The sequence below is a fragment of the Notamacropus eugenii genome, chromosome 6, assembly GCF_028372415.1.
Source record: "Notamacropus eugenii isolate mMacEug1 chromosome 6, mMacEug1.pri_v2, whole genome shotgun sequence".
In the NCBI taxonomy this organism is placed as follows: domain Eukaryota; kingdom Metazoa; phylum Chordata; class Mammalia; order Diprotodontia; family Macropodidae; genus Notamacropus; species Notamacropus eugenii.
In genome coordinates, this window is record NC_092877.1 from 33,166,562 (window position 1) to 33,191,230 (window position 24,669).

General features: G+C 44.2%; 1 protein-coding gene across 9 annotated transcripts in view; it reads right to left on the bottom strand.

The window, feature by feature from the left end:
• Positions 1 to 24,669, bottom strand: part of MICAL2 (microtubule associated monooxygenase, calponin and LIM domain containing 2) — a 253,290-nt gene that overhangs the window by 188,254 nt on the left and 40,367 nt on the right. For 8 of the 9 annotated variants that reach the window (XR_011969323.1, XM_072619419.1, XM_072619417.1 and 5 more), the window contains exon 2: positions 13,302 to 13,663. Coding sequence is in view for 8 of the 9 variants with exons in the window: in XM_072619419.1 (XP_072475520.1) it covers positions 13,302 to 13,565 (264 nt within the window). In the remaining variant the exon portion in view is untranslated. Of the gene's footprint in view, positions 1 to 13,301; positions 13,664 to 14,391; positions 16,055 to 24,669 lie in introns of those variants that run through there. The other variant, XM_072619414.1, reaches the window with a different exon arrangement.

Below are 24,669 nucleotides of genomic sequence, written 5' to 3' on the forward strand. Positions count from 1 at the left end.
TCCAGGAGAAGCTACAGAAGGATGAGTTCAGGCCTCAGAACAGCCATACTGGCTGGCTGGGACACCGTTAAGGATGGATCCAGGGAGAACAGTGACGGGTCTCAGAACTGCACCTCCCTTACAGAGACAAGGGAGAGAGGGTGTGGAATATGGCATTTGTTGTGACACAAAGTTGTGGTTGTTTGTTGGTTTTACTGAACTGCTTTCTCTCTTTTTACTTTTTTAATTAAAAGGGGAGGGGAGGAAAGGAAAAGAGATATCCAGAAGTTGAGGTGACATAAAAACAATACAAATGAAATTTAAAAAAACAGAAATCTCGGGACTATTCTCACTTAACAGCAGCACTAACACCTAATATTTGTTTAGCATTTCACGTTGAACTAATCCCTCCTTTATAATCACTCTGTGAGGTAGGTAGTACAAGTATGGCGCCTGTGCAGTTTGCAGTGAGGTGACAAAAGGTCAGAAGGCTGCAGGGGCTTGGTCACTGTCACGCAGTGAGGTGAGCTGCAGAGTTACTAGAACTCAGACCTCACAACTCTCCCAGCTCTTTAACAGACTCTCCACAGACGGAGAATAACTGACTTCTTCTAGGCTCAGGTCATGTGCCTTCTCCTACAGAAGTCTGTCCTCATTCCCCAAATGCTAGTGCTTTCTCTTTCCATCATGAATTATCATTTATAAGCTTAAATGTCTACCTATTTTATTCCCCTTCCCCCTTTTCCTCCCCTTCATAAAAATATAAACACTCTGAGGCAAGGTTGCTTTTTAGAAGACTGTGTTTAGAAGATTTGAGAACATGGACCTGGGCTCAAAACTATTTGTGTCACCTTGGGCAAATCCATTTACCACTTTGGCCCTCAGTTTCTTCGTCTGTAAAACAGAAGATTCTGCTAGATGGCTCTAGGATCATGGGTCATTCTTGTCTTTCTATCTCAAGCACCTAACACAAAGAACAGTTTTTCCAAACTCCAACCACTTAATAATAAAAGTGTTTTATCAGATCGTTGGACAGTCCTATGTATTATACAAATGGTCAGTCTACCAGGTGAAGATAAGATTGTGATTTTCTTTTCCAGTAATGAGCTTCCTCAAATTCTGGAGCAGGAAACCTAGTGAAAGATCAAGACTAGAGCTCAAATATTTTTGGAAATATGGATGTGAAATATATTCCTTTTCACTTAACAGTATTTTTGGCATAGCTATCTTTTGGCACTACCACTCAAGGGAGGTTGTGGTGAGAGGAAGGATAGGATAGTGTTTGTATCACTGCCCCAGTTGGTCAATGATTTTAGCAAACTGTGAAAGTAGCATAGATCTTGTTTGTAATCCAGTGTGGGTCATGACTGATTTTTTTCCCTGTAGATCAATGATCCAAGAGAGGAAGATTCCCCACTCCTGCCTAAGTCCCACTTGACTTACTGCAATCTACAGGGAGTAGTCTGAATCCCTGCCTGTACAGGCTTTGTACTTCCAGCCTTTAATGATACTAAAATGGAAAGCAAAGACTAAAACAGAAAGAAAACATCCCTATATAGGTATGTGTTGTCTTTGCCAATAGAATGTAAGCTCCTTGAATACAGGGACTATTTGGACTCCTAGCTCTTAGCACTAAGCCTGACACATGGTAGTAGGCATTTAACCGATGCTGGCAGATTGATGAGTCCTCTTTTAGGTCCTGGAAGTCAAATTTTAAAAGAAGAAAGCTGGAAGTGGTCCAGAAGGATGAGTTAAGTGGTGAAAGACTCTGAAACCATGTCATAGGACGATTGACTGGAAAAGGTGAGGCTGATTAGCCTGAGATGAGTAGGTTTTTTCTTTTTCTTTTGAGCCTGGGTCTCCCTATCACACAGGCCTGATCTCACTCATGATCAACACAGAATCTTCTGACCTGGACTGGTTAGCCCCTCTTTAAACAGCCTGGTGACTCCCTGCTTCTGAGAGCTCACTATATGGTTCCTGAGACTTAATACATACACCAGATCTAGTTTGACCCTACTGAAGCTCAAAACTCCCAACCTCAAACAATCCACGAACCTCAGCTTCCTTACTAGAGGAACTACCACTATGTCTGTGGAAGAAGATTATTATTTTTTTTAATTTTTAACAAACATAGAAAAGAACATTTCCATAAAACAGAAGAACACAAAAAAAGATTCTTCTATCTAAAACTGAACCTCCATTTCACACTCTTTGCTATTTGAAGAAGTATGTAATAAATTCTACATTACTTTCCAAATTGTCCTGCTTATCTGAGCATCCTTCTGAGAAGAGATGATTTACAGGGACGATGAGAGCTCTCTTCAAATATATGAAGCACTGTCACGTGGAAGAAGTATTTCTCTTCTTCTTGACTCAAGGAAAAGAACCAGGAACATTAAAGGTAAGTGCCTGGGAGGCCAAGTTCAGCTTCCTCTCAGGTAGGACTTCCTAGCAATGAGAGCTCTTGAAAAATGGAATGCACCACCTTGGAAGAGCGGAGGGTAGGGGTGGGAAGGGGCACAACTGAGGCTGGAAGACCACTGGTCAAGACTGCTTGCGTGCGGAATTTCTACTTCACATGAGGGTTGACTCTAGAATTCTGAGATTCTTCAGGCTGAGATTCCAAGAGGGCCCTGGAAACTTCTACAGCTAAAAAACAAACCAATCAACTCAACCTCCAAAGCAAAGCCTCATCCAGCCCCACCATCATCTCTAATGCTCCCAGGGCTGTTCTCCACTCTCTTGCCTAGAAAGTGGTCCTTCCGAGTGGTCAGATACTGAGGACACCCAGCCTGTCACTAGCAATGCCCAGCAAGAACAAAGACAAATAAAACAGAGGTATTAATACCCAAGCCCTCCAGAGAAAACTCAGGTAGGGTCACTACTGTACTCTGCATGCAAATCTGCATGGCTGGTCTTTCAATAAAGAAGTGCTGGTAATGGCTAGTACTGACTTCTGCAATCTCACTACCAATCTTGGGAAATCAATCAGCAAGCCTTTGTTAAATGCTTAGTATATTCCAGTATGTTCTAGTATGTTCCAGGATACAAAAACAAAAATGTAACTGTCCCTGCCCTCAGGAAGAAATACAATAAAACTCCATTTTACAGAAGAGGAAACTAAGGCATAAAAGCAAGTGACTCGGTCAAGTTCACATATGATAATAATATCTAGGAAGGGGCCTTAGAGGCTACTGAGTCCAACCTCCTCATTTAAAGATGTGGTAACTGAGGCAGAGAAAAGTTAAGTGACTTGCCCAGGAAAGATCACAGGGCTAGTGACTGTCTGGGTAAAATCTGAACCCAGACTCTCCTGAGCTCAAATTCAGCATGCTAGCCACTACTCCTTCCTGCCAGGGCCAAGATTTAACCTCAGGTTGTCAGACTCCAAATCTAATGCTTTTTTAAAACCATATATTCTCCCTATTAATAGAGCTCTCTATATACATCCTATATGTGTGTGTGAATATGTATGTATGTACACACATATATAGGGTATGAGAGGGGATAGATGGGTCTCATGTCAAGTTCTAAGATCCAGTCCTATCAACAATCCAGGGAGTCCCAGGTCTCACTGCCTGTCTTATAAATCTGATTTGTGATCATTCTGCCAGAGCCAAAGCCCAAGAGGAAATACTGGCCATCTTCTTGCAAACATGAGGCCATAAATAATTGCATAATCCTGCCTTAATATGAATTCAGAAGGGGCACATTTTTAAAAAAACAAGTCCTTTTTGTGATCAATCAACAAGCATTTATTAAGTATCTGGGATGTGCCAGGTGCTTAGTCCAGGTGAATAGTTTCTAATTCTCTGCAGAGGGACAACCATTGTCTCAGATTTTGATCTGCTCCAGAACCGAGTACAATATGGGGCTACTGAACATGATAAACGTGTGTTGAAATGAATGAACAAATGCACTGCAGTTCATTTTCTGTTCCTATGACAACAAAGTTGCAAATAAGCCAAATAATTCCTCCCAGCCCTTTCTCGTCTGGCATTGGACTTCCTCCAGCTGCCTCATAATGTCCTTCCTCTCACATAGAACCCATGTCCACAGGAAGGTGTGTATGAGCAAATGCAGGACAATGAGACAGGTACTAATGCTTTCAAAACACGGCAATTAACAGAGGAATGTTGGAGCCCACTGCCCCTTTATCCTATGCTTTCTATTAAATTAGTGGAAAATGTCAGCCTTTATCATCACCATTTGTAACCGTGAGCAAGAGCCAAGTCGGTGTCTGCCCCCTTTGTGAGAAAGTCTCTTATCACCAGCTCAGCGGAGACAAGCTTGCCTGGCAGACTATGATTCAGAGGTGTGGAATGTCAGATAGTACATTCTGCCTTTGGTTCCCAGCTGTAAGGGCCTTCTTCCTTAGAACTGCTCCCTTTCCACCGACACCTCTTCCTCATGCACGTACCCCCAACCACTGCTCACAAAAGAAGTGGAGAACCTTAGAGGTAGCGGCAATGTGAGAGGTCAGCTAGTCCAATACCTGTCTGGAAAAGAATCCCCACCTCGTACCACCAGGCAAGTAGTCACCCAACTCCCACATAAGTACCTTCAGGATGGCGGTAAGAGCAAGTGGGTAGAGTGCAGAACCTGGAGTCAGAAAACTTGGGTTCAAATGCCACCTCTGACATTTACGAGCAAGTCACTATTTCTTCATCTGTAAAATGGGAGGCAAGGAGTTTGGGAAAGGTTGGACTGCATGGCCTCTAAGGTCCCTTCCAGTAATAAAGCTATGATCCTACGATCTCCCAGTGACAATTTACTAGTGTGTCACCCAAATGAAGGGCAGCTAGGTGGCACAAACATGCAGAGAGTGCCAGCATGGGGTCAGGAAGACCTGAGTTCATATCCTACCTCAGACACTACCTGTGTGACCCTGGGCAGGTCACTTAACCCTGATTGCCTCAGTTTTCTCATCTGTAAAATGAGCTGATGAAGGAAATGACAAACTACTACCTTTGCCAAGAAAACCCCAAAAAGAAGTCACAAAGAATCAGACTAAAAAAATGACTGAATAACCCCACCCAGATGCATATCATTTTGTTATAATATATGTCATGAGAAAGAAGGCTTTTGTGATAAGCATGGGGCAGGGGAGGGGGAGGGGGGTTAGCAGGGTTCCTATGCAATAACGTACAATGGGCCCACCCCAATACACACCAGATAGGAAAATCGGACTTGCTGTTGGTAGGAAAGGGACCTTATGGTTTGCGCCCTGAAATGAATACTTGAGCCCCTCTCCAGGCCATCTGAATTCACTCAAAGTCATGGAAAAAGCTGTTTTTTCCACCCAAAATCACAAACTGCTGCTTCCCAGACCAGGATGCCACACTAATTTTAGCTTGGTAACTCACACTGGCCATAGAAGCAAAATTTAAGTTGAAAATGTTAAAAGTCCTTCCACTTGTGCAGATTCGTGCTCAGTATCCAGGAAGAATTCATTCACATCTATTGAAAAGATGTCTCCCTTCTTAACAAAGGAAGGAACTTCTATTCAAAGAGAACATTAACTGTAAAAGAGCACAGTCAGTGCTAAAGCCTAGAGCAGGGTTGGGGGAAATACTAGATTTGGAATCAGGGATGGAAGTTTGAATATTGAATGACCTTGGGTAAAAATCATTTGACTTCCTTGGGACTCATCAGTTCTCCAGTCAAACCCATTTCACTTGGCAGATGAGGAAACTGAGGTACATGATGAATTGACTTGGCCAAGGTCACACAGACAGTTAAGCTCCAAAGCTGGGGCTCATATAAGGTCCGTTAGCTCCAAACCCAGCATTCTTTCCATGGCACAGCAAAGTTTTCTCCTAAGTGTGAGAGTTAGCCTGGATGACCACTAAAGTCTCTTCCTGCTCAAAATCCTCCAGACGTACAAATCTGAAACTGTACCTTGTCTACACCTCCAGCTGCCCTCCTAGACATTCCACTGCTCATCCCAGGTCCTCAAGCTAACAATCCTTTTCCATCCTTAGATTCCCAGCAAGAGAAGAAAGCCAGAAGCCATTCAGGAGGCCACACCAATGGGGGCCTGCACCAGCTCTGAGGCAGGAATTTTCTATGTATTTTATTCAGCTTGCTTCACCCAGAAGAAGAGAGCCCTGGTGCTGCTCCAAGTGACTGTGACAGGCACTAAATCTGACTTCTTTCAATTACCATTGTCACTCCATAAACATTTATTAGGCACCTCCTGTGTGCCAAGCACTGTGCTAAGTACTGGGGAGACCAAGAAAGGTAAAGGACAGTGGGAATCAAGCTTTCTTTCCTCCATCAAGCTAAAAAAACTTACTTCGATTACACTTTAGACAGACCTGGTTAAACACATACAGAGATACAACTTGGGCTTACCACCCACCATTACTCCCCTTCCCTCTGACTGCTCAAATGCTGCTGGTTCTTCTGCGTTCAGCCTATGCTATACACTGAACTGAATGATTATGCTAGCCAAAAACTGGGGTTCTAAACCTTTTTTATTGTGGACCACTCTTGGAATCTGGTAAAAACCCAGGGACTCCCTGGGAATCTGGCAAAGCCAAGGGACTCCTCTGGGAATCTGGTGAAACTCAGGAACCCCTTTTCAGAATGGTATTTTTAAGCACATAAAATCAACTATGTAGAATTTCAAAGGAATCCAATATATTGAAGTATTTCATATATATTTTATGCCCCAAGTTCACAGACCCTCCCAGTTTAGAACCCCTGGGTTACATTAGCTTTGAGTCAGATGGGGAGGCGGCAGATTGCCATAAAGAGAGACCTCTCTTATAAATATTTTGTATTTCATATTCTATGTACACTTTTTTATTCACCAACAGAATGTAAGCTCCTTGGAGGAGAGAATTGCTTTGTTTCTGTCTTAGAAATCCCAGTGCCCTGCACAGCCCCTGGTACGCAGAAGGTGCTTAACTGAATTGAACTGCAGTCTGGGGGAAGGCAATGGGTGCAGAGAAACCTGAGAAGACTCCTATGAACTGATCCAGAGTGAAGTGGGCAGAATCAGGGGAATACAGTAAGCCCCATGCAAGCCCCAAAGCTTACAGCAGCCCTTATTATCAGGTTTCTGGTAATCTGATAAAGCGCTTGCTTGCTTACTTTTTCTTGCCTGTCAAATGAGGGGACCCTAAAGTTCCTGTCAGCTCTACCTCTTGATATACGATCTAGGCTGGAGGAAGAGGGGAACTAGATAACATCTGGCATCCCTTCCAACCTTCTCATCCTGGAATTCCACGGTCTGGTGTGTCAGAATGGTGGGAGGAAGGGTTGGGAAAATGACTCCTACACAGATCTCTCCTCATAAGACAATAACTTCAGTGCAGCACAAAGGCAACAAGGGGACACTGCCACACTGGAAGACAGAAAAACTCAGGTTCAAATCCTTATTCCAACATTTACAACCTTGGCTCTCATGGTCCAGTCACTGAATTTCTCTCGAGCCTCAGTTTCCTCATCTGTAAAAGAGGCATGACACCTGTAATACTTTCTTTACAGGGGCTGCTATGAGGCTCAAATGAGGTAGCATATATAAAGTATCTTGCAGACCTTAAAGCATCGTATAGATGTCAGTTTTGACGAAGTTTTTTACCCAGAAGTGATTTCATCAAGGTAAGGATCTGCCAGTGAGGAACTCCCTTAGCCAATGCAGATCAGTCCTGGCTGGGCAACTTCATGTCTCAAGAGAGTTGCCTGGGGCATGAAGGGGAGGTGGCTAGCCTGTCCTGGAGGAGGTAAAAGACAGGAAGGAGGAAGAGGGGAGGACGGAGAAGGAGGTAGAGGGGGAGGAGGAGAAGAGGAAGAAGAAAGGGAGAAAGAGAGAACAGCAGGGTGCATATATGTGTGTTTCTGTTAGCAGAGCCATTGATTGACAGTGCCTGGTGCCAGTCTAGAACTCCTAGACTAGAGAATCTCCCAAATCCCTCCAACTCTAAACCTATGATACATCTCAAGGAGTCTAAGAAAGGCCTAACAGGTGAGGTCCACTGGGCAGGGTCAGTTCCATGTGGAGAAGGAACCAGGAAAAGTTTCAAAGGAACAGGGGTTCTTCTGGTGGACCTGGACTCAGGAAGACCTCAGGTCGAACTTAGCCCAACCGGATGTGTGATCTCAGGCAACTTTTTTGCCTCAGTTTTCTCATCTGTAAAATGGGGAAAGTAACAGCACCTACCTCCAAGAGTTGTTGTGAGGCTTAAGCGAGATTATTTGTAAAATGTTTTGCAAACTTTAAGGCGCTATTATTCAAGGTAAAGAGGCCACAAGGCCTGGGCTGGACTCCAGCTCCTCTTTTCCAAGCAAAGTCACTCAGCAAGGCTTTCACCCAAACTCCGCCAACCCCGCCCTGGCAAACACATTCTTGCCTTCCAACCCATGGGCACTCCAGGTGACTTCCCTACCAGGCTGGCCTAGCCCAGGGATCAGTCCCACTTCTCCTGACCTTGTTTGAGAAACTTCTCTCTTTCACTGAGGAAGTAAATGCTTCCCATGGAAGGCAGGCCAGAGAAGAGGAAGCAGCCCTGGAGGACTTTTATTTAAGCATTCTTCAATCTCTATCTTTTAGCCTAAAGAATCTAAATGCCAACACAGACACCCTCTGCCCCCCTCCCCAAACAGGGGAGACAGAATGGAAATTAGGGAACAGCAGCTTTTTCAAAACTGCTCCAGTGTCGGAGAATTAACTCCAGCTGGGTTCCCTCAAGTGACCCCCAAGACTCTCAAAGTAAATGCAAAACAAATCTCGAAAACAAAAGTCAATCACGCACAAACACAAAAGGCTCAGGCTGCAGTTGGGAGCTGGGAACAATAAAAGTCTATAGCTTTTCCGACACAGATGGGCTCCTGGGGAAGGGGAGGTGCCGCTTCTCCCCAGGGTGGGGACTTTTTATGGTGCTGGGGTGGGCAGCCCAGAGCACTGTGGGTGGTTCCCCACCACTCCCTGCTCCACGTATCCCTTTCAACTTCTCCCTTTGCTTCCTTCTGACGGTTCATTTCCAACAAACATTTAGAGAGCCAGACCTGTGGGCACAGTAAGGGCTTCAAGCCTTGCGGAGGGGGGAATGGAAGTCCGTCCTGTCACTTCGATGTGTGACCTTGGTAATCTACTTAGCCTGTCTGACCTTCAGGCAAATGAAGCCTATGTTACTCATTTTTAATTTGGAAATTTTTCATTTTTATTGTGTCCCTCGGAGGCAGTTAGATGACACAGTAGATAAGAGGGCCAAGTCTAGAGTCAGGAAGACCTGAGTTCAAATCCAGTCTCAGGCATTTATTGTGTGACCCTGGGTAAGTCACTTCACCCTGTTTGCCTCAGTTTCCTCATCTGTAAAATGAGCTGGAGAAGGAAATGGCAAACCACGCCAGTATCTTTGCCAAGAAAACTCCAAATAGGGTCATGAAGAATCTGACACCACTGAAAAATGCCTGACCCACAACAAAAGTCATCAGTACAAACATTTCTATACAAAGAAAACAAGAACGGACTCTATATGAAACCATGAACTTACTATGGATATTTTAAAGTTGTATTATTTAGAATATTACAGGAACAAAATTGTTGACTGTGTTCCCTAGTGACCTTCTGTTTTCTCCCATCTATTTTTTGAAGCTGTTTTATTGCTATCTTGTTTTTATGTCACCTAAATGTCCTCCTGCACCTCTCCTCTGCCCCCTCCCAGCCATTCTATATACAACAGACACTTTGAAAAGAAAAAAATTAAGAGAAAAGAATCAGCAAAACCCTTAACAAAAACCTAACCATCTGTTAAGTGGGTCCACTGTGGCCCCATCCCCATCTCCCCACAGGAGTAGGGGAAGGTGTCTTCTCATGCTCCTTTGGGGCTATGTTTGTTCCTTGTAAGTTTACAGCCTTCTTTATATTTATGGTTTTATTTTTTTAGATCCTTTGTGTCTAAGATTTTTTTTAAAAACTTTTACTGATGCTTCCCCCTTTCTTTCTTCCTTTTTTTTGCATCTCTTGTTTCTTACTAACACTCCTCACCCCAATACACATCCTCTCTTGTAATAAATAAGCATAGTCAAAAAAAATAATCGAGTATGTTGCTCATATCTGAAAAAGCTTCTCCCCATTCTGCATCCCTGGTCCATCTCCTTCCTGCCAAGAGGTGCATGGCATACTTTCTCATCCCTCCTCTGAGGGCACGACTGCTCAGGGAGTTCTGTGGTCTTTCAAAGTTGTTTTCAAAGATGTAAGTTACAGCAGTGTTGCAGTAATGGAGCTCCCACTGAATAGTGACCTTTGGGCAAAGCACTAGATTAAGTGCAGGGAGACATACAGAGTTAGATTCCAACCCAGAGCCTGCTCTTGGGAGCTTGAAATCCAAGAAGGGCAAAACTCATACGTAAGTGTGATGCAAGGAGAAAGAAGGGTAATAAGGAAAGGTCCCGGCAAGATGAGGTAGGAGACATCAAACTCATCTCAAGAAAGGCTTCATAGCAGAGGGGTCACCCAAGTGAGGTCCTGAAGGGAGGCACCTAACAGTAAGTGCTTTCCTCACAACTACCCAGCATTGGTATTGTCCCCATTTTACAGATGGCAACACCGATGCTCAGGGCAGTAAAGTGATTGGTCCATGGTCAGACACCTAGGATGCTAATTCAGGTTTCCTCTGACTACAAGCAAGAGACAGAAATTAAGAAGACAAAGGAGGTATGAGAGAAGAGTGTCTTTCAGGGATGGGGGATAGGTATGTGAACAGACATAAAGCACAGGGTGAGGCTGGGGAATGAAGAGTGGTCCAATTTGTCTGTAAAGCAGATGAAAAGAAGGAAAGAAGAATCTTCTACTTCTTGTTCCCCATTTTGGCTTCTCCCCTCGTGTGCCCTGGATGGGTCAGCCTGTGCCACCCACGGGCATTGCTGATCAAAGCAGGAGCTGGATGATTTCTACAGAACCAGTACAGTTTGTGTTCATCTCTCAGGGAAGCTATCCATCACTGACTCCCGTGAGACAAGGGAAGCAGACACAGAGGCCCACAGTGCATTCTGCAGCTCTCTATCATCCAGATAAACACACAACAGACCAAATTGCCATGGAGAGTTCAAACCCTCATCCTGGGACTGGCACCAAACGGAATTCCAAGGGCTCTGACTACATTGCCTCCTCTGGCGTTGAAATCACGTCTGCTCACTTTTAATCCAAACTCATAGCTACTTCCTGCCCAAGTGGCTTTTGCCTGGCTTGCTGTCCCAAAGATCAAAGAGAGAACAGTCAGATAGCTCCATCCTGGTGTCCTCCACCTGAGGCCAGCTCAACACAGAAGATTTTCAGAGGGATCAGAGACTCTTTATGTTGCTCTATAAAGTACCCCAATTGCCAAAGCGATACCCTCTAAACCAGGTGGCAGGCAGGGGGAGAAAATCAGTGAACATTAATATCCAAGAGAAGTCTCAAAATCAACATGTCCAAGACTGAACTGATTATCTTTCCCTCTAAATTCTCACCCTTCCAAGCTTCCTGTTTCTGTAGAGAGCATCCTCATCCTTCCAGTCTCCCAGGTTCATAACCCCTACATTCCACCCCACTCCTCACTCTCCACCACCCATCAAATCCACCATTTCTATCTCCACAACATGTCTCCCATCTATGGCTACCAACTCAGTTGGGCTTCTCCTCACCTCTCAGCTAGAATAAACTGTCTTCTCAGCCTTAACTCCCTTTGTTGATTGATTCAAATTAATTATAGGTGTGTCCGAACTATTTAGAGAATAAGCAGGAGCTTCTTTTCTCCTCCTCCCATTTCTGAAGTCAGAACCATCCAAATAGTCCCCACATTTAACAGAAGACAAGGAGGATGCTCTCAGGGGCCCACATCCCTCATTTACAGGCATCTATTTAACCTTCTCTTCTGATTCTCTCTCTTATGCTGAAAGAAAGGATCATGGGACTGTGCTTTTAAAGATGGAAGGGGACTGCACAGACAATCTGGTCCAATGTCTTTTTACAAGTAAAGAAATTGGAGCAGCTAAGTGGCTCAGTGAATAGAGCACCAGCCCTGAGTTCAAATCTGCTCTCGGACACTTGACATTTACCAGCTGTGTGACCTTGGGCAAGTCACTTAACCCCAATTGCCTTGCCATCCCCTCTCCAACAACAATAACAAAAAGTAAGAAATCAAGGTCCAGAGAGGTTGTGCCTTGCCCCAGATCATACAACTACAGTAATAAGTGTCAGAGTCAGATCCAGAGATGGGGGGAACCCTTCTAGCAAAATGGCAGCTCCCATGAGGCAGCAGAGTACACAAGAGAAAGAAAAATGACTGACTACGTCTGAGGAGACCTGGCTTCTGCTCCTTCTTCTGCTACTCTCTGTATGAATAGTTCCCTCCCTTCCTGGGGCTCAGTTCCCTTGTCTGAGAGCTGAGCTATATCATCAGTTCTCCTCCGTCACTGGCCCCTATTTTTGCTTAAAAAAAAATGATATCACTGACATCTGGAATTAGCCCTTTATTTACATCAACATATCTTAGAGCCAGAGGGGTGGAAAAGGGGGTGAAGGGGGCTCTGGGGGCTCTTTCCAGGACCCCTGACATCCAAAGAGGGGGGTTATTTCCTCTCTATCCCCATACATTTCAGTTCCTCTATAGCAGAGGGGTCAAACTTGGGGTCTGTAAAACCTCCCAGTGCAGTCAGAATCAGATTAAAATGGCACTGGGAAATATTGGAGGAAATTAATAAAAACATAATCTAACTTTGAGAATGTTCATCTGTGATTTTTTTTTAAGTCAGTATCCAGCTGCAAGAACCCTTTCTATTCCAGTTGGATCCCTGCTGTTGTGGTGCTCAGGGCACAAATACTACAGCCAATGGGCCAGTCCACAGAGTGCCAGTCCACAGAGTGCCCGTCCTGGGGCCCACCTTCACACCCTAACTGCTCAGAGGCAAAGGTTGGGTCTCTCTGAGGGAAGGACCAACCCCTCCGGGTGTGCCTGGACCTAAAATGAGGTTCTTCTCTTCTAATTCTCCCTTACCCCAAAATGAATTTGTCTGTGGTCCAGAATCAGTTAATGACAGATAAAAGCAACAGGGCAGGAGCTGTTACCTTCTCGTCCTCACATCTAACGGTGGCTCCCACATAGTAGATGCTTAATAAATTCTTGTTCATTGACTCATGATAGCTCTAATAAATATTTATCAAGCGCAGCCTCAGTCCTAAATACACTTTGCCAAGTTGTAGGAGATTCACACAAAACCATTTTAAGTAACAGTACGGTCAACATGAGAGCCTGACCATGGGACCCCAAGGGCTGTCATCGTTGCAGAGGGACACCCCCCTAGCCCGGAAGGCTCATTCACTCACTCACCCGAGTGTTCATGCAGGATTTCCCTCTCTTGTACTCTTTGTGGGTTCCTCGCTTGTCTAGTTTGTTCCAAAGGGCCTTGGCCTTCCAGGTGGTCACCTTCGACTTCAGTTTGGGATAGAAGTTCCTGTGGTCCAAGGGATCAAGCTGCAGGTGCCGGATGAGGATGTTGAAGGCCTGCAGGGTGCCTTTACATGTGGAGGCTTGGACAAAGTTCTCAAAAATCTGACCCGCCTGGCTCTGCTTCTCATCTTCATTCTCCCCCATGTTCTGATGGCAGTCAGTCAGTAGAGAGGCTCAAATGGCAGCTGCACAGCAAAGATCACAGAGGAGAGCACCATGGGATACCTAAGGAACTGTCACACCTGGAGGGAGAGAGAGAGAAAAAAGAAAGAACACACATCAGCTTCAAGCAGTAACACAATAGAATGGGGGGAAGGGGGGAGGGGGGAAAGAGGAAGAAAGCAATTCATGAAAAAGTCCGCTTCCGAAGATTCAGTTCGAAATAAAATTCAGTTTGTTAACACATTTTATGATAAGTTTTCGTTTCTATTCAAAAGCCACTTCCAGCTAATGTTGACATGTGAGTAACCTTAAAAAAAAAAGCCAAGGGAATATAAAATACTTATTTTTAAAAGCAGACCTTCTCGGTAATTAGTACTATGAAAATCCATCAATTAGAACACTGGGAATTGGGGGGGTCTGCCCCTTTAAAATGAGCGGTAACCTGGTTGTTAAATATAGAATCTCTATCTAGCTCACGTGCAAACTTCATTGAGCCTTTAGGAAACACTGATCTAATCCAATCAGCTCGTTTACAAAATGAAGACTGAGTCATAGAGAAGTCAGAAGGTAGATGAATGCAGAGTTAAGACCAGCACCCAGATCTCCCCACACCGAGAGACCAACGCTCCCACCACCACACCACTGATTGCCAAACCTAGTACCCAGGCACAGATTTAAAGCATTATTCAATATGCTTCAAAAAACCATCCCCAGCAACTGAGTGAGATAAAATCATGGGATAGAATGGATATTTCTTATCCAAAGGGATGCCTTTGGAGAGGCAGCCAAGCAGAGAAGACTCACTTACCCTGGTGCATCATGCAGAATGCCACTACCATCCTCCCTACCACCAGACACCCCCAATTTTAGAATCTCTCTTCATCAGTTATAGGTGGAACCCTTCTTTTGCAGGGTCAGTACATAGGAGATGCCCACAACAACCCCTCTTTGTTTTTAGGAGCTTTGGACTGGCATGGAACCTGGAGGCACAGAGAATGGTGCACATGCCCCTGGAGAAACGCAAATGCAGTCTGTGCTGCCTAAACCTAAACCAGGAGCTATTTGGAGCAAGTGCGCAGACTGATGGGGGAAAATGTAATGAGTGTTCATTCACGTTACCAAAATAACTTCCTTGGGCTTTGGCCCCCATCCCTCCTATCTGTCCTACTCTAACCTCAGACATTTCTTCGGCAAGTCACTTAAATACTTCCAAAGCAAAAAAAAAAAAGAGAAGTCAAGGCATTCGCTCTGCTTTCCCAAGCATGTGTTCTTTTTCTCTGAACAGAGCTAAACTGCAGCTATTTTAGAGGAGTGAGCTGGTAGCCTCGTCAGTGGGAGTCATGTTGCTCCGTCAATATCCCTGGCTCATGGTGCACTGAGCAGGGCTCCTCACATGGAAGAGGATGTGCTAACAGGAGCCAGAAAGCTTCTCCAAAGAACCTCAAGGGATCGAGAATAAATACTTGGCTTATATTCAGTGTTTCTTCTGTCTATACTGATGGTGTCTTTACTGAGGAAAATATCAACTCTGAGAGCAGAGATTTTTATCTTTTTCTCCTTGCATCCCAAGTGTCTAGCACAGGTACTTGGCACACAGTAGGTGCTTGGTGGATGCCAGATTGGACTTCTTCATACCTCAAATGCAAAGATTTTTTAATATGCCCATTTGGTTTCCCAATTAATTTCATAAAACTCAAATACAGAAAGGTATCATCTGTCTCCCACTTTCCCATGACCAACTGGATTCTAAGAGTGGCTAGGAGATGAAGGAAGAAGACAACAGCAGAGAAGAAAAAAAGGGAGTTACAGGCTGCCTGCACCTTGAGAGGGGAGGCTGCCATTTTCATGTACAAGAGGAGGAAGAATTGTTTTGGAGGAGGGGTGCTCAGAGGGTTCTGGGTCATCATAACCTCTCCAAGGATGCCCCAGGGGGCCAAGTGGTTTCCTGTCAGGGAACGAAACCAAATTAGGAAGTGAGGTTGCATGGTACAATGGAAAGTGTGCTAAATCTGAAGCTAGAGGATATGGGTAGGAATCTAGGCCAGTTTCTTTCTGCCTGTGTGACCATCAACAAGTCACCTGCCCTTCCTTAGGGCTCAATTTTCTCATCTGTAAAAATGAAGGAACTGGGTTAGCTGACTTTAAAGGGGCCTTAAAGATCAAAATCTATGATCCTACAGTGGGGCAAAGTCTTCCCTCTATGCCCATCAAAACCTGGGCCTTTTCTCTTTCATATTATTCTCTCTTGCTCAACTTCCCCAAACTCCATTTCTATCATGTCTCTCCTGCTGAACAGCCAGCAATGACTCCGTTTCCTCTTTTTTCTATAAACTCCTTCACTTAGAATTCAAGATGTTGTAAAACCCTGACCTCACCTTCCCAGTCTTATGCCCAACCATGATCCCAAGTTTTCTGAACCTTATTCAAATCTTTTCTCAGCATTCCTGAAGCACATACCATATCTCTACTCATACAATATCCCCTAACCCATCCTATGCCCTCCCCTTCCTCTCTCCCCATCTACATCAACTCATGTTGGACTTGAAGTCCTAGGGGAAGACTCAGGCTCTAATCCCTCCTCAGTTTACTTACTACAAGTAAATTGAGGAGGGATTAGAACCTGGGTAAGTACTCAGGTACTTAAGCACCTCAAGTAATGAGTAACCTGAGAAGGATAAGAAGCTAGATTTTCCAGACTCCAAGTTATTCAGGGCAAGTCACTTTCCATTTCTGGGATCCAGTTCCCTCATCTGTAGAGTAAAGGGTATCTACTGTATGGCCTCAGAGGTTTCCTTCAGTTCTCAGTCTACGACCTTATGATCCTACTCATGCTCCAAGGGCTACCTCTCCTTTGCCAAGTCTTCCTTCCCTTGACCATGGGGCATTCTGTGCCTTGTCCTGTTTGGTCAGCTGCTTCATATAGAGACAATGAAAGTCAACTGAGGGTCCTCCTTGGAGTTCAAGGACCTGAGGTTCAAGTCCTGCACTCCTTCGTGCACATAGGTTTGAGCACATACACATACATACACACACACACACACACACACACACACACACTCACACACACACTCACACATACACCTTAACCTCTCAGGACCCCAGAGAATTCCATAAGATTATATAATTTACAGATAACTTGAAGATCAGCATGATGAAGGGAGTTTCTACACCAGCGAGTTCCCTACCTGAATGAAATCACAAGTCCTGATCAACAAAAATAGCTGTCATTTACACAGAACTTGAAAGTTTGCAAAGCACTTTAATGTGAAAGAAACATGACAGAGTGAATGGAAACCTGGGCTGAGCTGAGGAAGGCCTGAATTCAAATGAGGGCACCCACACAGTCCGTGGACTCTGGACCCCTCACCCTCTGACAGCCCTAGGCCACTTTTAAATTAAAAAGTACAGAACAGATGCTAACGTGTATTCTTGAGGGATTACCCTATGCCAATTGATATCTCAGATCCTAACCCCAAAACGTTTTATTTACATTATCTCACTTGATGCTCACAACAAACCTATGGAGTAGGTTCTATGGGCATTATTTTCGTCCTTTTATTGATGAAGAAATTGAGACCCAGACTCTACATCTTTTCCCAGGGGAGATTTTGGGCTATTTGGCAATGATGTAACAAAAAGAACAGGGGGCTCTTATTTAAGATCTGGGTTTGAGTTCCGATTCTGCCTCTTTAACTGTATAAGCTTGACTAAGTGACAGAAACCCTCCTAGCCTTACTTTCCTCAACTTGTAAAATGAGGGTTCATTCATTCATTCATTCACCCAACCATCACTTATTCAGCACCTGCAGCCAAAAGGGACCTGCGGTGGATCACCTGGGTATGGGGGATTGATATAACAATAATTAAGAGATGATTAATCTCCGCCCTAATAAAGTTTACAATCTAGCAAACTACACAAATGTGCAACATTCTAACAACCACAGTGCAGAACAGACCATGGCAAAAGTCATAAGAAGTATAAAGTGTTACTTGAGGTTGAAGGAAGGAAAAATTATTCCCAGCGGTAACGTTACTACCACCGTCAGCAGTGGCAGCATCATAGCCACAATTACACTATCTCCTTTCCCAGCCTACGTAGTGTGATGCTCAAATACTGTAACATGGACAGTGTTACATAAGGAAGAGCTACTGTGATTATCATAATTCCTTATGGTAAGCTATATTCAAATATGTGTTGAATCAGGCCGGATATACCCAGCACCCAGGGACCGATGAAGGCCAAGCCAGCCCTCTTGTTTCCAAAGCAACCTGCCTACCTGTGATGAGGAAGTGGGAGGCAGTCAAGCAGTAGGGCTAAAAGGTGAGCACGATGAATCAGGCCAGGCAGGTTTGTGTTTGAAGCAGGAAGCAGCAATTTCAATAGAACAATTAGGCAGAATCATCGAATCATTAACTTTTAACTTCAATCCTTCTTCACTGTGTCCCTACTCTCAGTGATCTCGGTTTGGAATTTTCTTGGCAAAGATGCTGGAGTGGTTTGCCTTTTCCTTCTCCAGTTCATTTTACAGATGAGGAACTGAGGCAAACAGGGTGAAGTGACTTGCCCAGGGTCACACAGCTAGTAAGCATCTGAGGCTGGATTTGAACTCAGGAAGATGAGTCTTCTTGACTCCAGGCCTGGCACTCTATATACACTGTACCACCCACCTGCCCTGGCAGGGACCTTACCCCTTCATTTAACAGATGAAGAAACTGAGCACCAGGATTCCACAGTTAATAAGGATCTAAGGCACCCCTTTGGAATGCTGGTAAATGTTTAACAAGTGGACACATATTTAACTGAAATTTGCATTATCATCAATTTCTCCATCACTGTCTTCAGTCTAGACAATCAGCAATGGTGGGGTGGGGGGAAAGGGAGAGAGGGGGAGAGGGAAAGGGAGAGAGAGAGACAGACAGACAGACAGACAGACAGAGACAGAGAGAGACAGAGACAGAGAGAGAGGAAGAGAGGAAAGGAGAGGAGAGGGGAGGGGAAAGGAGGGGACAGGGAGAGGGAGAGAGAGGCAGGCATGAAGTCTCCCCCTTCCTCCTCCACAATTAGAATGGAAGTGTCTAGACAGCAGGGAACATTATTTTGCCTCTCTTTGTTATGACCGGCACTTAGTTTAGTGCCTAGTAAGTGCTTAATAAATGCTTGTTGACTGACTGATGTAACACCATAGCAATACAAAGTTATAATATCAAAAAAAAAAAAAAACCCACTCCCTCTCCTGCCTCCCCTATCCAGAATCCCTAGGTTCTTACATTAAAGATGAAAAAAAAAGAAAAACTTGATAGTCATTAAGTTCAATCCCTTATTTTACAAATGAGGAAACTGAGGCCTTGAGGGAGCAAAATGACCTACCCAAAGTCAATGGATAAAAAGTGGCAGATTTGGGAACTGAATCCAGGTCCTTTGACTCCAAATCCCACCCTCCTCCCACCATGCCATGCCATTTTCAGTGACTAAGAAATAATTCTTGTGTTCTGAAAAGACCTCACAGCGTCCAGCCTTCATAGCCCTCAGCCTAGAGTTGGCAACTCGCAGTTTAATGCTGGCTCTTTCTTGCTTTAGGGTCAGCTTCTAGTGCAGGAATACATGAGGGTGATGCCCATCACATTATTCCCAATCCTTTTACACACACAGTACAACAAAAAGGTGAGGAGGATATAGAGGTGAATTGACCATTTAAAGGGACCTAGAAAATTACCCATCAACCCACTGTCAGATACTGACTCAAAAATAGCCCAAAGCAGCAAGTCAGAAACATCCTGAGCATTCCAACCCCTCTACAAAAGCAGCCGAGCTATGTTTTTGTCATTGTTAGGTGTTCTCAGTCATGTCGGACTCTTTGTGACCCCACTTAGGGTTTTCTTGCCAAAAATCCTGGAGTGGTTTGCCACTTCCTTCTCCAGATCATTTTACAAATAAGGAAACTGAGGCAGATAAGATTAAGTGACTTGCCCAGGCTCACACAGCTAGTTAGTCTGAGGTCAGATTTGAACTCAGGAAGATGAGTCTTCCTGACTCCAAGTTCAGCGTTCTATCTACTACACACACATCTGTAAAGGTGATCTAAACGTGGGAAGGTGGGAACCGGAAGAAAAAGATTTCAAAAGCCCTTCAGAGCTAAATTCAAGGGAGAAAAAAAACTCTAGTTCTTGGGTTCTGTCTCTGAAATTTTGCTAAAATTTTCCTTGCAGATCTTTTGCTCAGCGGCACTCCTTTGGAATTTTACATCATAATATAAATAAAACAAACTACCCAGAAATGTAGAAGGTTCCTACATTTTCTTGGAAGAAACACGATGTAATCTTGCTGTTTCCAAGAATAGCCTACAGCAGTTTGGTTTTTCCCAACCCAAGTTACTTATTTGCGGTTCTCCATGTCTGAGGCTCCATGACTCACAAAGCAGCTCCCTTTCTCTGCCTCTGGCTGCTAACGATTCAGACTGACTGCAAGGGGCAAGGGATGAGAGATAGCAGCCTCATCCTCCTCCCCCTGCCCTAGGGAGGAAGCCCCTGAGCCCACCCAGCTCCCACCCATGGCTGAACTTCAGGGTTTAAAGGAAAGGTCCATTCTCCACGAGCAGCTTACAGAGCAAATGGTTAGCAAAAATACTTATTAGTTAAAACAAGACATTGTTAAATGAGGTGAGTTCCTAAACTAGTCTTGCTCCTGGTCAAATGCCAGCACTGGACCTGGTGTTCCAAAAATTGAGTTCAAAATCCCACCTCAGACACTGACTAGCTGGCTGTGTGATCCTGGGCAAATCACTTTACCTTAGCCTCAGTTTCCTCATTTAAAAAATAAGGGTGAGATTAACACATACTTCACAGGATTATAATGAGGCCCAAATGAGATAATATAAAGGGCTTTGCAAACCCTATAGGGTATTATTATTACTTTCCAATGCAATCCAGTTTGTCCATGTCTGTCTGCTTCCTGACACTTTCCCCGTGCTCAAAAATTCCTAGCTATGGCTCTGCTCCCAAGTAAATGAGGAAAGAGATATATACATTTAATATATTCTGCTCTGTCCTACTTATCCATTTATGGGTCTGGACTATGGAGTCTTTATGGGCAGACCTCTCACCCTGCTCATTTTCTGTGGCTCATTTTTTGAGCCTTGCACAGAGTAGGCACTTAGTCCAGAAGCCGGTACAAAGGATGGAAAAGTCACATTCTACTGGGGAATCTCATTGGAGAGTGGGCAGGAGGGGACTGGTGTCAGATGCAACTGAAGTTTCCAGCAACCATCTTATATGAAGCAGCCTTGCCCCCCCCTTTTGAAAATATTCTTATTAAAAAGTCAGGGTAATGTAAAAATAGTATGATTGTACATGTACAGGCTATATTAGATTGCATGACACGTTGGGGAGGGGTAGTAGAGGAGAAAATTCGTGGGAACCACAAAGATGAATGAGTACCCAACTGATTCAGCTCTCAATTTGCAGCTGGTTAGTTCTTGTTCCAGGGAAATTCCGAGGGAGAGAAGGTGATGCTTTTAACATTTTTTTCCAAGTGCTTCTATGTACACAACACACAAAGGTAAGAAGGATTTATGTATTTCTCATGCATAAATTCAAAGGCACCTTGAAAATTCCCCATCAACCCACTCTCAGGCACTTACAGAATGACCATGTCCTCTCTGTAAATCTCACTCTTCCTAAGATCATAGAGCTAGATTTTGTTATTGTTTCAGTTATGTCTGACTCTTTGTGACCCCATTTGGGATTTTCTTGGCAAAGATACTTTCCTTCACCAGTTCACTTTACAGAAGAGTAAACAGAGTTAAGTGACTTGCCCAGGGTCACACAGCAACTAAGTGTTTGAAGCCAGATTTGAATTCATTAAGATGAGTCTTCTTAACTGCAGGCCTGGAGCTCTATTCATTGAGCCAAGGAATCTTTAAAACCAGAAGGGACCTTAGACATCACCTAGTACCATCCCCTTATTTTACAGATGACAAAACCAAAGCCTAGAGAAAGTGACTTGCCCAGACATACAGAGGGTGAGTGGCTGACCATGGCTTCAAACCCTAATTAAATACCTGAGATTCTTCCTACTATACTCCTCAAGATAAACAAAAAGTGGAGGATACTAGCTCTAGAGTTAGAAGGGACCTTAGAGGTCATCCAATCTAACTCCCAATGCACAGATAAGAAAACGGAGGCCCAAAGAAGTTGAGGAGAGTTTCCCAAGGTCACAAGGTGGTAAATATCACGAGTGGGTTCTGAACCCAGGTCCTCTGATTCCACATTCTCCAATGTACTGAATCACTATCTACCTTGGATATGAGGGGGCTATCTCCAGTCATCCTGGTCTATTTCTTGCCACCAGATCCAGATGGCTCTAGAGGAGGGAGTGAGGCCGGTGACCCTGCCTCATTTAAATCCAACTCACTTGAAAGTCATGACATCCTCTTCGTGATGCCATGGTCCTCTTTGAGAACAAAAGACAAACAACATCCATAGCTCTTGCCAACGTCTCCTTGCCTAACAGACTGGTAGCTCTGGAAGGGCACATCCTTCATTCATATCTGTATTCCTTGTGCTTTGCACACTGTAGTGTTCAGTACATGGCTATTGAATTGAAATGAAGAATTGCAGTGAACTAGACTAATAAAGAGAACTCATTTTTAACATCATCATCCTGCAGTTTTCCCCATCCAGGGACAATGCTAAAGAAAATCTACTAAAAAAACTCCTGTCCATATGTTATCAGAAAGTGAGGAGGACTTGGGATCAGAAGATCTGTGTTCAAATCCTGGTTCTGCTGCATCCTACCGGTGTGACCTTTGACTAGTCACAGCCCCTGTCTAAACCTCTGTTCTTTTCCTGCAACATGAAAAGGTTGTAAAGTGATTAAGAGCACTGGTCATGGTATCAGGAAGACCCGAGTTCAAATCCTGCCTTAGAAACTTACCAGTTGTCTGAATCTGAGCAAACCACTAACTCTCTCTTAGCCTCAGTTTCCTCGTCTGTAAAAGGGGGATAATAATGATACCTCACAGGGTAGTTGTGAGGATCAGACGAGATAACATAGACTGGGCTTTTCACTTTTCAGAATTCAAAACTAGCTTTCATCATTATTATTAACAATTAGTAAAAATGCTAGGTATTGTTATTATTAACTAGAAGACCTCTAAGGCCCTTTCCAATTCCAAATCTATGGAAACAGTGATCCTGTGCTGAGTCCATCCTCCTGGTTGCCAAAGAAGCCTTGCTTTGAAGGCTGCCTTAGCACATTCCCAGATAAGCCTCATCCTCCCAGGGAGGATAACTGATAAGCCAACCCTGCAGGAGACTACTCCTCTGAGTATCTTATCAGCTGTCTGGGAAGCATTTGGATGCCAACAACATGAAGTTTGCAGCAGGAACCCAAACACCCCCGGTTCTCGACTTTCTCATAAGAGATTTAGCGCAGCAGCAGTCACACAAGCTCTGTCCATTAAGGGGGACTTATGACTAAATGACATCCTGTCATATGCACTTCCCCAACAGGGAGGAAAAAGGTGCTTTTCAACTTTACACAAAGAATCCAGGGATTTGCTAAGGGTGTCGAGTGACATTTGTTACCCCTCATCGCCTGGGGGACATCTCTTCCTGGATGACTGGAGCTGAATTTTGTTGTGTTTTCTCTTGTCTGGTCTCTCCAAGCAGACTCTGAAGGCCAGAAGGGACTAGGTCTCACAGACCTACCCACCCCCATAGGGACACAGCAGGCCCTCAAATGTGGGGGGGAGGGGTAATTTGGAGAGTTGCTCAAGGAACCCTCAGAAGACTCATAAGTAGCTTGATGCAAACAGGTATAATTTGGATGCACTTGAGAACAGCAGAGAAGGATCAGGTTGGGAAAGTCACATGAAGACAGCAGGAGAAATCAGTTCTGATCCAACTCCTGTACCAATTTAACTGCCCAAATCACTCCCCACTCAGCCTCAGTATCCCCCACACATATAGCTAGAAATGTAGACCAGCTGACTTCAAGTACTGTCCACTATGTGCAAGGCACTGTGAAAAGCACTGGGAACACAAGATCAAAACAACCCCCACCTGGAGGAAGCTTAGAGTATACTAAGGGTAAGTAAATATAAAGTCATTTGTTGGGGAGGAAGTGGAAAGCCAATCAGAAGGTATCAGGAAAGTCCCTCCAAATATTTCTAGGCAACTAGAAGGCATAGTGAATGGAGTGGTGAACTTGGAGTGAGAAGACCTGAGTTCAAAAGCTGCATTGGTCATTTACTAGCTGTGTGACCTTGGGCAAATCACCTAATTTTTCTCAGGTTCAGTCTCCTCATCTGTAAAATGGGATAATAATAGCACCTACTACCTCCCAGGGTTGTAGTAAGGATCCAGTGAGATAACAGGGAAAACATTATGTAAGTATTAGCAACCATTATTAGTCCGGGATTCTTCGAGTGGATGGAATGCACTCCCTCCCTCCTCATCTATGCATGGTAAAATCCCTACCTTCCTCAGAGGTCAGTTCAAGGGTCACCTCCTACAGAAAACGAAGCCTGATCTCCTTTCCTGTTTCTAGCATCCTTTTCCTAAACATCACTTTGCATGTATTTTGTACATATTTGGAATTTCATTTTCTGGGCACATTTTTCCCCCAGAAGAACATAAGCACCTTGAGGGCAAGGGACTGTTTTGCTTTTGTCTTTTTATTTCCAATGTCCTGGCACATAATCGGTGGCAAACACTCATTTAATGAAGTAGCTCATTGTTGGAATCCTACCGGATAACAATGAAATAGCATCCTCCTGGCCAGTTGTAGCTTTGGGTCCCAAGCAGTGTGCTCTGATCCAATACTGAACCCGCAGCTTCTCAAAGAGCTACTTGCCATCTTTGGTAAGATTCAAAGCAAAAATGAATGTGGAAAGAAGTCCCCTCCAGAAGGATGCTTGCTCCATCTAGCCGTGGGCAGAAGTGAGAAATAAAAAGGTAAATTCCAGGTACAGGCATACGTGCGTGCACACACACACACACACACACACACACACACACGCTAATGAGCGTAACTCTGATGGTTTGTGAACAATGAGAAGAGAGGACTGAAGCCTTATAATAGGAA